This window comes from Chanodichthys erythropterus, chromosome 24 (assembly GCF_024489055.1).
Source record: "Chanodichthys erythropterus isolate Z2021 chromosome 24, ASM2448905v1, whole genome shotgun sequence".
Taxonomy (NCBI): Eukaryota; Metazoa; Chordata; class Actinopteri; order Cypriniformes; family Xenocyprididae; genus Chanodichthys; species Chanodichthys erythropterus.
Window position 1 is genome coordinate 5,570,979 of NC_090244.1, and position 15,000 is coordinate 5,585,978.

Consider the following 15,000-nt stretch of genomic DNA (forward strand, 5'->3'; position numbering starts at 1 on the left):
TTTAGCGCTTGAATAGTTTAAATCACATTAAAATGCACACACAGGAACCGATAAGCTTAATCGAAATGTGCGTTTCTTATTGAATCACCTGTTCTTGGAAATTTGGAAGCGGTTCTTGATACCCATCCCTACTTATAATACACTTACCCATAGTGAATCAGGGTAAGACAAAAACACGTTTTGATTAATTTTGACCCCAAAAAAAGTTATATAATGTACCTTTAAATTAATTAAAGATTTTAATTTTTTTTTATTATTATTTATTTATAATTTTTTTTTAAACGGCCCCCAGCATTTATTTTGCAGTATGGAGTTTGTGTGATTCTTGGCAATAATTAGACCATTCCCCCCCCCCCTCCAGCAAATTTCCTGAGCTGTTCACTTGGTTTAAGAACTTTCTTGGATATAAGGAGATGTCACACTTGGAGACGTACCCAAAAGAAAGAGCCACTGAAGGAATTGCCATGGAAATTGACTACGCTTCATGCAAGCGTCTGGGCTCTAGTTACCGAGCTTTACCCAAGAGCTACCAGCTGCCCAAATGTACCGGGAGAACATCACTCTGTAAAGAGGTAAGGGCACCAAAACCCATCATCTTCATCATCATCATCCCCTACATTATTTCCCACTGAATATCATTTGACTCAAAGTTTTTATGAAGAAACTCTTTATTTACACTGGTTCTTTGTGGATGCATCAGGTGCTGAATGATACATGGGTTTCCTTCCCCTCCTGGTCGGAGGACTCCACCTTTGTGAGCTCCAAGAAGACTCAGTATGAAGAACACATGTACAGGTGCGAGGACGAGCGATTCGAGGTGAGACTTCCACACACAAGAACATTTTTACCTTTTCTGCTTGCTTTTTTTTGTGGTGTAATTCTTGCTTATCATGAATGCTAATCATCCCTCTAGCTGGATGTCGTTTTGGAAACCAACCTGGCCACCATTCGTGTTCTGGAGGCGGTTCAGAAGAAGCTTTCCCGGATGTCTGCAGAAGAGCAGGCGAAATTCCGACTGGACAACACTCTGGGCGGCTGCTCGGAGATCATCCACAGGAAAGCCATCCAGAGGATATATGGAGACAAAGCTCTGGACATCATCGATGGACTGAAGAAGAATCCGGCAGTGTCTGTTCCCATTGTCCTCAAGAGGTTAGAGAGAATGAAGCTATAAATGAGCATCCATCCAAAGGGCTACCCATGTTTCAGAGAGCTATTTCCAATATTTAGAGACAGCACATTTTAGCTATTAAAGGGGACCTATAATGCCCTTTTCACAAGATGTAATATAAGTCTCTGGTGTCCCCAGAATGTGTCTGTGAAGTTTCAGCTCAAAATCCCCCACAGATCATTTATTATAGCTTGTCAAATTTGCCCCTATTTGGGTGAGAGCAAAAACACGCCATTGTTGTGTGTCCCTTTAAATGCAAATGAGCTGCTGCTCCCACCCCCTTTCCAGAAGAGGGCGGAGCTTTAACAGCTCATGCTTCGGTTGCTCAACAACAACAAAACAGGAGAATCTCACGCAGACAAAATGATGATTGTCAGTAACGGTGTTCAGCCTTACATTGTTCAAACCGGAGTCGACACTGATGGAGAGACTCAGGAAGAAGTTACAACTTTTAGGACATTTCTGAATGGTTAGTGGATAAATTTATGTAGTTGCTGTGGAGTTGATTCAACTCATCCACTAGCATGTGCCGTCATGTTCATCTTTTCTGCAAATCCAGCATTGAATTGACCCTCGTTTGTGAAGCAGTCCGGCGTAAAATGACGACATGAACAACACTCCACTACAACAACTCTTCCTATTCTCTAAAGCAGCCCAACATGGCCTCAGTCCCTTTGTTGTGTGTTCTCGGGGGCGGGATTTATGCAAATTTTAGGGTTTGTGATGTCACCAACCCGGGAAGAAGCTTGTTGTAGTCCCTACCAGCTGTTTGTTATAGTCCAGAAAAAGCGATTTCTGTAAAAGAAAATATCTCCCTTTGCATTGAACTTTGAGCGTTGTAGTTTTACAGATGTTGTTTGTGCTCAAACAGCAACATTACACACTAACTAAAGTTAAAAAAGTGAAATCATATTCAAGGACCCCTTTAAAGTTTTATTTTTACATTTGTTATTATTGTAATCCAGTTATTTTAACATATTCCATGTCTGTCTTTTGATCTCAGGCTAAAGTTGAAGGAGGAAGAGTGGCGTGAAGCTCAAAGGGGTTTTAACAAGATCTGGAGAGAGCAGAATGAGAAATATTACCTAAAATCTCTGGACCATCAAGGCATTAACTTCAAGCAGAATGACACTAAGGTGCTGCGCTCTAAAACGCTTCTCAACGAGATCGAGAGCATCTTTGATGAGGTGAGATGCTCTTTATCCTCTAGAGGAAGTTAAAAGGGTTTGTTTCTCCCAGAGAAACGAGTTTCCAGCACATGATTGATGGTTGTGTGTTTGTTTAGCGGCAGGAACAGGCTTCGGAAGACAACAGCACGTCCTCTAATGGGCCTCACCTGACACTGACCTACGAGGACCGTCAAATTCTAGAGGATGCGGCTGCGCTCATCATCCACCACGTGAAACGCCAGAGCAGTATCAACAAAGAGGACAAATACAAGATTAAGCAGATCATCTATCACTTCATCCCCGACATGCTGTTCTCCCAGCGAGGGGTGTTATCGGACGTTGAGGAAGAGGACGAGGAAGAAGACATGGACATCGACGAGGGGGCGTCGAAGAAGCACAACGGGCTGGCGGGAGGAGTTAGTGGCAGTCCAACAAAAACCAAACTGCTGTTTAGCACATCCACGGCTCAGCGGCTTCGCTCCTGTGAGGACGCATATAATCTGTTCTATGTGAATAACAACTGGTACATCTTTCTCCGGCTGCACCACACCCTGTGCTCGCGTCTGCTGCGGCTCTACGTGCAGGCCGAACGACAGATCGAAGAGGACCTGAGGGAGCGCGAGTGGGAGAGGGAAGTGCTCGGACACAAGCGGGACAAAAACGAGAACACTGCCATCCAGCTTCGTCTGAAGGAGCCCAGTGAGTGATGCAACATTTTTACTGCTAACTTAAACAATTGTTTTTATCGGGATAACTAATGAATCGTGCACAATAAGACCAGGAACATTCATTAAAGGGATAGTTCACCCAAAAATGAAAATTATCCCATGATTTACTCGCCCTCAAGCCATCCTAGGTGTATATTTCAGTTAAATACAATCAGAGATATATTCAAAACATCCTTTATAATGGGAGTGAATGGGGCTCAAGATTTTGAAGCCCAAAAAAGCACATCCATCCATCATAAAAGTAATCCATACAACTCCAGGGGGTAAATCAAGGCCTTCTGAAGCATTTTTGTAATAAAAATATCAATATTTATAACTTTAGAAACTATAATCAGTGGCTTCCGGTAACTGCCGTACACAAGTCTAGTTCCCGGCGGAAGAGGGACTTCTGACCCGGCGTATGATGTAGGACAGTGGTTTCCAACCTTTTTTACTCCAAGGCCCCCCTCCTTTCCAAATCAATACTGCAAGCCCCCCCTCCCCCCCATTATTCACAAAAAAAATTTGTTTTCTAGTGTTATTACTGTTCAACTCCATGTTATTTTTTTAAACAAAAGAAACTCGAGATATATTTAAACCTTCAGTGTTCTTTTTTGCAAACACACTTTGTAGACATTCTTTACAACTTAAAAGCTCTGCTCAGTTATACAGTAACTTAAATAAGCACAAGTCAACCTGCCAAACAAGGCCACAGGGAGACGCCAGAGGACTGCATATAGCTACTGTATGGGTCCATTCAGAATTATGAAACGCACCAAAATACAAATGAAAAATAAAAACATTCAGAATGTGTGGAAACTCAGCAATCTGAAGGCAGGTCGATGTCGTCTGATGCCCATAAACACCATTGATCCTCACAAACACTTCCTCAGCGAGCATCCATTATAAAACACTCACAGTAGAACATTGATTTTGACAAATACACGAATATATTGAACTGTGTTCATCCAGAAATACGTTGTTATAGAATTATTTTCACCCAAAACTGAAAATAATGTCATTTATTACTCACCCTCATGCCGTTCCACACCCGTAAGACCTTCGTTAATCTTTGGAACACAAATTAAGATATTTTAGTTGAAATCCGATGGCTCAGTGAGGCCTTCATAGGGAGCAATGACATTTCCTCTCTCAAGATCCATTAAGGTACTAAAAACATATTTAAATCAGTTCATGTGAGTACAGTTGTTCAATACTAATATTATAAAGCGACGAGAATATTTTTGGAGCGCCAAAAAACAAAACAAAATAACGACTTATTTAGTGATGGCCGATTTCAAAACACTGTTTCAGGAAGCTTCGGAGCATAATGAATCAATGATTTGAATCATGATTCATGTGCCAAACTGCTGAAATCACGTGACTTTGGCGCTCCGAACTGCTGATTCATAATGCTCCGAAGCTTCCTGAAGCAGTGTTTTGAAATCGGCCATCACTAAATAAGTCATTATTTTGTGTTTTTGGCGCACCAAAAATATTCTCATCGATTTATAATATTAATATTGAACCACTGGACTCACATGAACTGATTTAAATATGTTTTTAGTACATTAATGGATCTTGAGAGAGGAAATGTCATTGCTCCCTATGAAGGCCTCACTGAGCCATCGGATTTCAACTAAAATATCTTAATTTGTGTTCTGAAGATTAACGAAGGTCTTACAGGTGTGGAACGACATGAGGGTGAGTAATTAATGACAGAAGTTTCATTTTTGGGTGAACTAACCCTTTAAGAAAGTAAGCTCAGGTTTTTATCTCATGTTGACTCTTAAAGTGTGGTGTGAATGTAGATGTGTTTGGACTGATTTCGACTCTATCTTTCAGTGGACATAGAAGTGGAGGATTATTACTCTGCGTTTCTGGAGATGGTGCGTAATCTGCTGGATGGGAATATGGAGGCGTCTCAATACGAGGATTCCCTCAGAGAAATGTTCACCATTCATGCCTACATCGCCTTCACCTTGGACAAACTCATCCAGAACATAGTCAGACAGGTCCGTCTGCCACAAAATAATGAATGAAATAATTAAATAAAATAAATATAAATAATGAAGTTTTTATTTCTAAGTTACAGTATATTTTCATAGTGTAATGTGTCAGTAGATCACAGAAAATGGATTCCTCTACAATATTAAAACCTTGATTTGCCTTTTAGAGTATATAAATCTTGTTCTCTCCATCTCTTACTGTAGCTACAGCACATAGTGAGTGAGGAGATCTGTGTTCAGGTCACAGAACTGTACCTGAGTGAGAGCAGTCACTCAGCCACAGGTGGATCTCTGCTCACGCAGAGCAGCAGGGCACCGGCGGAAACGTCTTACCAGCGCAAAGCCGAGCAGCTCATGTCTGACGAGAACTGCTTTAAGGTAGTTGTAGCTCCAGCGAGCAGCAACAGCAAAGCCTGATGGAAAATATTACAGTATTAAGAGTCTTTAATCCCTCTTTCTCTCACCCTAGTTAATGTTTATGAAGAACCGAGGGAATGTTCAGCTCACTGTGGAGCTGCTGGACACGGAGGAGGAGAACTCGGAAGGGCCAATGGAAATCGAGGTGAGCTCCATCATAGATCGTACATTGTTGTAAATGTCCACAAATCTACCATAAAATCAAACACATTGTCCCTGTTCTCCAGCGCTGGTCGGATTACGTTATGCGGTATCTGTCGGCTGATTTCACGTCTCCAGACCTGAGGGATCATCTGTCTCAGAAGCCTGTGTTTCTGCCAAGGTATGTTTCTCATCATCAGCGTTCAGTTTTCATGCAGCAGAGTAGTTCATAGAGGTAAATACTTCATTATTATTGGTGTGTCGTTCCTGTAGAAACCTGCGGCGGATCCGTAAGTGTCAGCGTGGCTGTGAGTCTCAGGAGAAGGAGGTGAAGGATGGAGGCAGAAAAGAGAGCTCGGACAGCATGAAGATGGAGTGCATGTTCAAACTCAACTCCTATAAAATGGTGTATGTCTTCAAATCAGAAGATTACATGTACAGACGCACGGCGCTGCTGAGAGCACACCAGGTAAAGTCACACACACACACATTGCATAGACTTCCATTGGTTTTATATCAGGTCAATTATTATATTTTCTATCACCTAACCCAACCCCTACTCCTAAACCTATCGATCATCACAGAAACATGTGCAAAACACTAGATTTAAATAAAAACTTCTTTGGGTTGATTTTAAAATAGTGAGGACCAGTCAGTGTCCTCACTAGTGGGTTGTGAAAATATTTCACAATGTAAGTGTAGACAAAACACGTACACACTCACTCACACCAAGAGCAACGTGACAAAATGATACAAATTACTTTCTCACAGTGTTCGATATTGGCCAATACTGATTCAAATACAGAGGAGGCATCGACCATTTTTTGAGACTTTTAAACGTTCATTTAAGTACTTAAAAAATTTTAATAAAAAAAAATCATACTAAATTATTTGTTAAACCATACTAAATTAAACCTATTAATATTTATGAGATCATATCCTTCTCCAGAACTGGCAAGTCTATGAATCTGCATGCCCCCTTTTTTAAACAAAGTGACACCCATAAAGCCTAAGCTTGGTAACATTTTTACTACATTGTATATTGTTTGCAGTTTAGTTATGTTGCATTCTAGTGTTTTAAAAAAAACATTTAAAAAGCAAAACAAATATTAAATAAAAAAAATCCAGATAATATATATATAATTATGCAAAAATGATTAGTACCAAGCTGCAACAAAAGATACATTATATATCATTATTATTACATTATTATACATTATTAGTATAAATCAGTTTAGGTAATTTTTTGTATGTTTTTGTCCTTTTTAAGATTTAAAAAAATATATATACAGTACAGTCCAAAAGTTTGGAACCACTAAGATTTTTAATGTTTTTAAAAGAAGTTTCGTCTGCTCACCAAGGCTACATTTATTTAATTAAAAATACAGTAAAAAACAGTAATATTGTGAAATATTATTACAATTTAAAATAACTGTTTTCTATTTGAATATATTTGACAAAGTAATTTATTCCTGTGATGCAAAGCTGAATTTTCAGCATCATTACTCCAGTCTTCAGTGTCACATGATCCTTCAGAAATCATTCTGATATGCTGATCTGCTGCTCAAGAAACATTTAATGTGTACAATTGTACAAAATATTTGTGTAGAATATTTTTTTTCAGGATTATTTGATGAATAGAAAGTTCAAAAGAACAGTGTTTATCTGAAATCTAATCTTTTGTAACATTATAAATGTCTTTACTGCCACTTTTGATTGATTTAATGCATCCTTGCTGAATAAAAGTATTCATTTCTTTAATTTCTTTTCAAAAAAATAAAAATAAAAATTCTTACTGACCCCAAACTTTTGAACGGTAGTGTATAATGCTAAAGAAGCTTTGTATTTCAGATAAATGCTGTTCTTTTGAACTTTCTATTCATCAAGGAATCCTGAAAAAAAAGTACACAACTGTTTTCAACACTGAAGACTGGAGTAACGAGAAATATATATATGTATATATGGTTTTTTTGTATATTATAATTTTAAAAATACAGCTTTATTGATTTTTAATTAAATACATGTAGCCTTGGTGAGCAGACGAAACTTCTTTTAAAAACATTAAAAAAAAAGTTTTTATATATATATATATATATATATATATATATATATATATATATATATATATATATATATATATATATATATATATATATATATATATATATATATATATATATATATATATATAAATGTCTAAATTGTTTTTTATGAACTTTTATTTCAATTTTATTTTCATTTTTTTGTACATCACGTTAAACTGAATGAAAATGGGAAATAATGCTTTTATTATTATTTTTTAATTATGTATGTTTTTTCAAATTATGAAAATGTTTTTTATGGTTTTAGCTTCAGTTTTTTAATATATATATACATATATATTTTATTACATTTATTATTTATTTCAGTGAACAAATGTACATTTTATTTCAAGTAACGAAAATATTTTTATGGTTTTAGTTTGTTTATAGATAGATATAGATTATATTTTATTGCAATTGCATGCAATATTACCTTAGTTTTTTTTTTTTTATATATATTAATAGGATTGATAGGATTATATATATATATATATATATATATATATATATATATATAATTCTCATTAAAAATCTCATTTTGCAATTATATGCAATATAATCAATAAAATTAACAAATAGACATCAATTTGAAATGTTTTTGTCAAGCTATATCCAATCATTTAAATGTTGCATTTATAACTAAAACAAAAAAGTAATCACAGCGACTCACAGCTCTCACTCTCTGTCTCTTTCTCTCTCTCAGTCTCACGAGCGCGTGAGCACGCGTCTGCACCAGCGGTTTCACGCCTGGACTCAGCGGTGGGTGAAGGAGCACGTGACCAGAGACATGGCTGCTGAAACCAGCAGGTGGCTCATGGGAGAAGGGCGGGAGGGACTGCTGCCCTGCTCCACCACCTGTGACCCCGAGACCCTTCACTTCCAGCGCATTAATAAGTACAGAGTCAAGTACGGCAGCGCCCACAAGAGCCAGTGACATCAGCGGACAGGGGCGGAGCTTAGTGATGATGTGACGGCTCAAGTGTCATGTGACCCAAGTGAGATTTTTAACAGTGTTTTTTTTTTTTGTTTGTTTTTTATAAGCTGTTCCTGCAGAAACGCAGGTCTCCCAGTGCCAAATAAACATGGGGTTGAAGACCTGTCAGTCAAACCCAGCCCGGACCAATCAGCACAGCTCTTACAGTAGACCAGCCCACCGATCTAATATATATCGGATTACATGCATCTCTTGAACGCCAGTCGAGTGTGTTCCCTGGTTTTTGATAGTTAACACTTCACAGGCAGCAGATCCAAGTAAATATGTGGCGGAAAAGACATCAGATTTTTTTTACAAAAAAAAACAAAAAACGAAAGCGTTTCGGGATAAGTGCACTTAACTTTAGCATAACTTCAAGAGATTTATTCTGCCACATCATTTAAGAGAACAAAGATCTGAGGTGCGAATCTTGCATTATAATATTAGAATGCACAAATTCAGTTTTTACTTAAAGAAAGGCAAAAAATATATAAATGCGACAGCAATAAAAATCTAAGGCCTGCGTGAAGGTATGTTATGAATCAGAAAACACACTTATTTCTGCACCACACACCAGCTTACAGTGAATATGACCTGTGAACCACACACATAAACACACACAATTCAACAGATTTGTAAATACAGTGTAAATATCGCCAGACCTTTTTATGCCAGAAGTGTGTTGTGTTTAGTGCTTTAGTGTGGCGTTTGAGGAGAAAGAAGCTGGAACCACATGGAAAACAATGACAAATGCAAGACAGTTTATTGCAGTTTTTACCAAAGGGAGTCGATTATTAAGATCGGGTTTGTTTTCTTTCTCCTTTCGTGTGTTTCCTTTTCTATTCTATTTTGTCTTTTTCTTTTCCTTTTTTATTAGTAAAAATGTTAATTTGCAAAGTAGAAATGTATCCAGGTTCTTGTTTTTGAAATGGACGTTTTTATAAGAAAAAAAAAGCATTTTAATTTTTCAAGTTTGAATATGGATCTCGTTTCTGTACACTTTTATCACTGACCGTTTTGGATAAACCTTCAGCTGTGTCCTCTGGCAAACACACGCAGACACAACTCTTATGAATGTAAAGGTCTTCTTTATCGTTGTCAGAGATTTCAGTCTTCACTCTGGATAGATTTCTGCTGGACAAATCTAAATATAAATATATATACACATTTTAAAAATGAGTCACAAAGCATGTCTTTTCTGTGGATCATTATAGACCCTTTATTTGCATAATATTTAAATTAATAAAAATGACATTTGTAGCATAAACATCTGGCTTTGTTCCTTTTCTTCTAAAATGCATGATTTGATGAAATGCTTCTTGGCTGTAGTTGTCTTCTCTGTCCTCCAGGGGGCGATATGCCTCTTATATTGAATGGGCTTCAGAGTTTCTATATAAAGAAGGTACATATACAACAATCAGGCATAACATTATGACCACTGACAGGAGAAGTGAATAACACTGATTATCTCTGATAGCGGGTGGGATATATTAGGCAGCAAGTGAACATTTTGCATTAAAAATGGGCAAGCTTAAGGATTTGAGCGAGTTTGCTGACCAGTCAGGGTGTCCGTGCTGACCCCTGTCCACCGCCGAAAGAGCCAGAACTGGACCACGGAACAAATAAAATAAATTTTCTTTCTCTGTGTATTTATTTTTATATCAATATGGTACAAGATTTTCCTTTTCAACTCAATGTGATAGGCGAGTTAAGTCAAAAGTAATCTAAAAGTAGTCCGAATATGTTACCTAAAATGTGTAATGTAATGGATTACGTTACTAACTACTGTTTTTGTATGTAATTTGCATGTAAATAAACATGAAACACAAAATTGCTATTTTTATCGTCATTATATACATGTGACTGATATCCAGATTCATCCATTCGATGAAAAGTCTAAATTATGACGGTCATAATTACTAAAATGAAAAGTAGAAATCGTTTTAAAGTCATAATTATGACATATTAAGCTGAATTAATGCCATACTAAGTCATAAATTTTCGATAAAAAGCGAAACTATGACGTAGCTACGTCATTTTTATGACATAGCCTAGGGGAGAGTGGGGTAAGATGAGCCATTTTTTACTTATGTGGTCATCAAGATAAGGGAATATGAGGCAGAAGTACAATGACAGTAATTTTATCATTTTAAATGATCAGAATACATCTGTGACAAAGGGCTCTAAAAATATGGCTTCTTATTTTAAAAAAAAAAAAGTGTTCCTCTGGCTCAACTTACCCCGGTTAGGGGTAAGTTGAGCCGAGTCAGTAGGTGGGTGTAAACTGACCATCTAACTAACCCTAACCCTAACCCTGACCCTAACCCTAACCCTGACCATCTAACTAAAACTGAATCAAACCCATGTGAAATTTTGAAGATAACCTCTTTAGCAGTTTATACTTCAGAGATTTAACTCGCACTAAACGCTGGCTCAATTTACCCCACAGCATTTGGCTCACTTTGCCCCATAGCTTCCATTTTGGGAAAAACAAGCTAGCTTACCAATTCAGAATAATATTTAGCTAAATGACTTGCATGGTTTTATACATTACTAAATCACCAATATGATTCATAAATAGTTTTAGATCTGGACAAATTTGCTTTGATGAAATTTGTTAAAGTTTTACTTTGACAAGCCAAAAACAGTTTTTAAAGTAAACTGGCACCTTCCACTCCTTCCATGTGCTTCTCCTTTTCACGGTCTGGCAGAAATAATGGGTAGTTTCAAAATATATGGTCACACGGCAATAAAATGGTACGGTTGCCAAGATACAGGGGGTGGGTCAACTTACCCACTGGCTCATCTTACCCCACTCTCCGGCTAATGCTAACGCCCCGCCCCCGGCGGTACGCAGGGAAGGAGACCAGAGGCTGTTTTTTGAATGGAAGTCAATGGATGAGAGGCTTCACTATGCTGATTAAACATCTTTTGTGGGGAAATAGCTAATCATTTAATTAATGGACAGCCTGTTTGCTAATCTTAAGAATGTTTTACACTAAACAATACTTTCGTTGGGAACTATATGTAGATTTTAGCTTGATAAAAATGTTTTTTTGTTTGTTTTTTTTATGCGAAGGCAGACTAGGTAACGTTGCGACTGACGTAACTGCCATTACACGATAGGCTGAGAGGTGCCACACGTGATTATGTTAGCCGTTACGCTTTCTCCAGTGATAAGACCCTCTTATCTCTCTCTCCCCATTATATACAATCTCTGCCCGCGGTGAATGTAGATAGAAATGGCTCATTCTAAGGTAATAAAACATGACGGTTCATTATGTAAGGTCTTTATACACCACTCAAAACATAGTATTATATTGCATTACTGTCAATAGATCCTCCTAAAAATTACACATTGCACCTTTTAATGTAATAAGAGAATAGTTTTTACGTTTCAATTGGGATATTTGTTTACATAAAGTATTTGTTAAGTAAAATTAGTAGATTAGACGGCAAAATAATCTTCTTTTGAAGAGAAAGGTGTCAAATAATTCATCAAATCCGACTGCTTTCTCAGCGGACCCCGCCTGACTGGAATGATCCGTGTGTGTGTGTCAGTGACTAGACAGAATTATTTTGGACAAGTGAAGGATGGTTCTTTTTCTTCGGCCCAGTCAGAGTGACCCAGATTGGTGTGTGTGTCTCTGACGGGCGCTCGAGCTGACAGGTGCGGCGAGTCTCCTGCAGAGAGGTAACGAGAGAAAGAGAGAGGCAGTCTGCTCTGTCAGAGGCAGAGAGACAGACTGATACGGAGGGAACCTTCATTAGTGTGATCTGGCGTCTCTATAAGCTGGTAAAACTGTCAAATAAACTCGGTGTCATGCAGAGCCAAACTTATCGTCATAAAGTCTGGTCTGCTTTGCTGCTGATTATTCTGGCGGGACAGGAAGTCGGCAAGTCGCTGTCTGACTGACCTGTTAAAGGCACGGTTCACCCAAAAAAATGAAGTTCAGTCATCATTTACTCACCCTCATGTCATTGCCTTGGAATTTAACTGAAATAAGCATTAAAATGAACTAAAATTAAACTAAACCTAATTAATAGGCTAATATTTAAAAAGAATAAAAAGTTAAAAAAAAAAAAAAAAAATGTCAAAAGCACATAGCCACTAAAAATTAAAACGAAAAATATAAAAATAAAAGCAAATTCAAAATATTAAGGAAACTATAACAGTATATAAATAATGCTAAAATAAATCTAAAATTAATTACCTTAAAATTCATTGTTGTCACAGACTCTTTCGCAGTATATTGTTTGTGTTTGGATGCATCCAGGGTTATTATCGTTAACTAAATATAAACCTAAAAGCATTTTTGGCAACACTTTAGTTTAGGGTCCAATTCTTGCTTATTAGCATGCATATTACTAGGTTATTGGCTGTTTCTTATTAAGCACATATTAATGCTTTATTCTGCATGACCTTATTCTACATCCCTTAATCCTACCCAATACCTACATTTAATAACTTACTAACTATTAATAAGCGCTAATTATGAGTTTGAGGCAAAAGTCATAGTTAGTTAGTTAGTTAGCTAATAGTGAGCATTGGACCCTAAACTTAAGTGTGACTGCATTTTTGTTCATTGAAATAAAGCTTAAATAAAATAAAATATAAATATTAGATGATAAACTTAGAAAATAAAAAATGTTACTTTGGAATTTAACTGAAATATACGGAAGAGAATTAGGGCCAAGCAATAATAAAGAAATAAAATCTTGAGATTAGGGTTGTTAAATTTCAAGAAAAAAGTCAAGATAAAATGTTGAGAATAAACTCATTAAATTATGAGAACAAATTCGTAATTTAACATTTTTTTTTCTCGTAATTTAATGAGTTTATTCTCAACATTTTATCTCAACCTTTTTCTCGAAATTTAACGAGTTTTTTCTCGTAATTTAACAAGTTTATTCTCAACATTTTATCTCGACCTTTTTCTCGAAATTTAATGAGTTTTTTCTCGTAATTTAACGAGTTTATTCTTAACATTTTATTTCGACTTTTTTCTTGAAATGTAATGATTTTCTCGTAATTTAACGAGTTTATTCTCAACATTTTATTTAGACCTTTTTCTCGAAATTTAACAAGTTTTTTCTCGTAATTTAACGAGTTTATTCTCAACATTTTATTTTGACTTTTTTCTTGAAATTTAACGAGTTTTTTCTCGTAATTTAACGAGTTTATTCTCAACATTTTATTTCAACTTTTTTCTTGAAATTTAACGAGTTTTTTCTCAAAATTTAACAACTTTAATCTCAAGATGGTTTTATTTTTTTATTATTGCTTGGCCCTGATCCTCTTCTGTAGAAATAAGTTTGTTAAATCATTAAAATTATCTAAAATCAAACTAAACCTAATATTTAAAAAGAATAAAAAGTTTTTTGTTTTTTTTTAAATGTCAAAAGCACATAGCCACTAAAAATTAAAACAAAAAATGAAAATATAAAAATAAAAGCAAATTCAAAATATTAAGAAAACTGTAACAATATATAAATAATGCTAAAATAATTCTAAAATTAATTGCCTTAAAATTCATAAAATTTGCGTTCACACATTTATTGCAATAATTGCATTCTATTTATTTTTTATAGAAAAAAAACCTTCACAACACATCATCTTCCATACCGCAAGGAATTATGGGTTATTTTAGCTCAAAAATGCAGGAAAATCCTCTATATGGCATGCTATGTCCAATCTACTATGATTTTGATTTATTTTTTATTAATATTTTCCTTTCACAACATTTTCCAGCAGGGACCAACATGGCTGTGCTAACCAGCTGTAATCCTAGTCTTGCATGCAATTTAGGATGGATACTATGCAATTCTGGATGCGGAAAAATCCATTCTGCATAGCTGGAGCGTCAAACGCTGAATGAACGTGTAAAATCGTCTCATTAACTCTTTTACATTCACTTCAAAACAAGAGCTGAGCACTAATTGTTTCTGTTCACAGCGGCACTGGCCTGGTTTTGGCCCCTGCGGGCCCCTCGGAAGATCTGGAGGGCTGCAGGGAACCCCTATCCCAGCTCATAGAGCGCTCAGTGTTCCTCAAAGCCCCCGTCTGCTGACCGTTCCCAACAATGAGCTCTTTCAGCGCGGAGAGGAGCATCGGAACCAAACCCCTCATCAAATTAACATAACAGCGCACACTCGCGCGGCGGCCCGGGGCTTTAGTGTGCTTATTGTAGGCCGAACGCATTCTTTCATGGTGTAGCGGGTCAGAAATCAGGGCGGACCTGGCAACTGCCGGGTTGGGAGGTTGTGTTGTTTGGTTCTGTGAAAGCGTGTTGAAAAGAGCAGCTTTTAGCTCCTGGCAGCGCAGTGGCAGG

At 36.7% G+C, this 15,000-nt stretch overlaps 1 protein-coding gene across 2 annotated transcripts in view; it reads left to right on the forward strand.

Annotated features, from left to right (window-relative positions):
* The window catches only part of sin3aa (SIN3 transcription regulator family member Aa), a 22,196-nt gene extending 11,940 nt beyond the window's left edge, over positions 1-10,256 (forward strand). For both annotated transcript variants that reach the window (XM_067379186.1, XM_067379187.1), the window contains exons 11-21: positions 362-572; positions 701-817; positions 914-1,152; positions 2,175-2,358; positions 2,457-3,039; positions 4,893-5,062; positions 5,261-5,434; positions 5,526-5,618; positions 5,701-5,795; positions 5,888-6,083; positions 8,399-10,256. In XM_067379186.1, coding sequence (XP_067235287.1) covers positions 362-572; positions 701-817; positions 914-1,152; positions 2,175-2,358; positions 2,457-3,039; positions 4,893-5,062; positions 5,261-5,434; positions 5,526-5,618; positions 5,701-5,795; positions 5,888-6,083; positions 8,399-8,629 — 2,293 coding nt within the window. In that variant the 3' untranslated portion in view covers positions 8,630-10,256. The remainder of the gene's footprint in view (positions 1-361; positions 573-700; positions 818-913; positions 1,153-2,174; positions 2,359-2,456; positions 3,040-4,892; positions 5,063-5,260; positions 5,435-5,525; positions 5,619-5,700; positions 5,796-5,887; positions 6,084-8,398) is intronic.
* Positions 10,257-15,000: the final 4,744 nt, after the last annotated feature.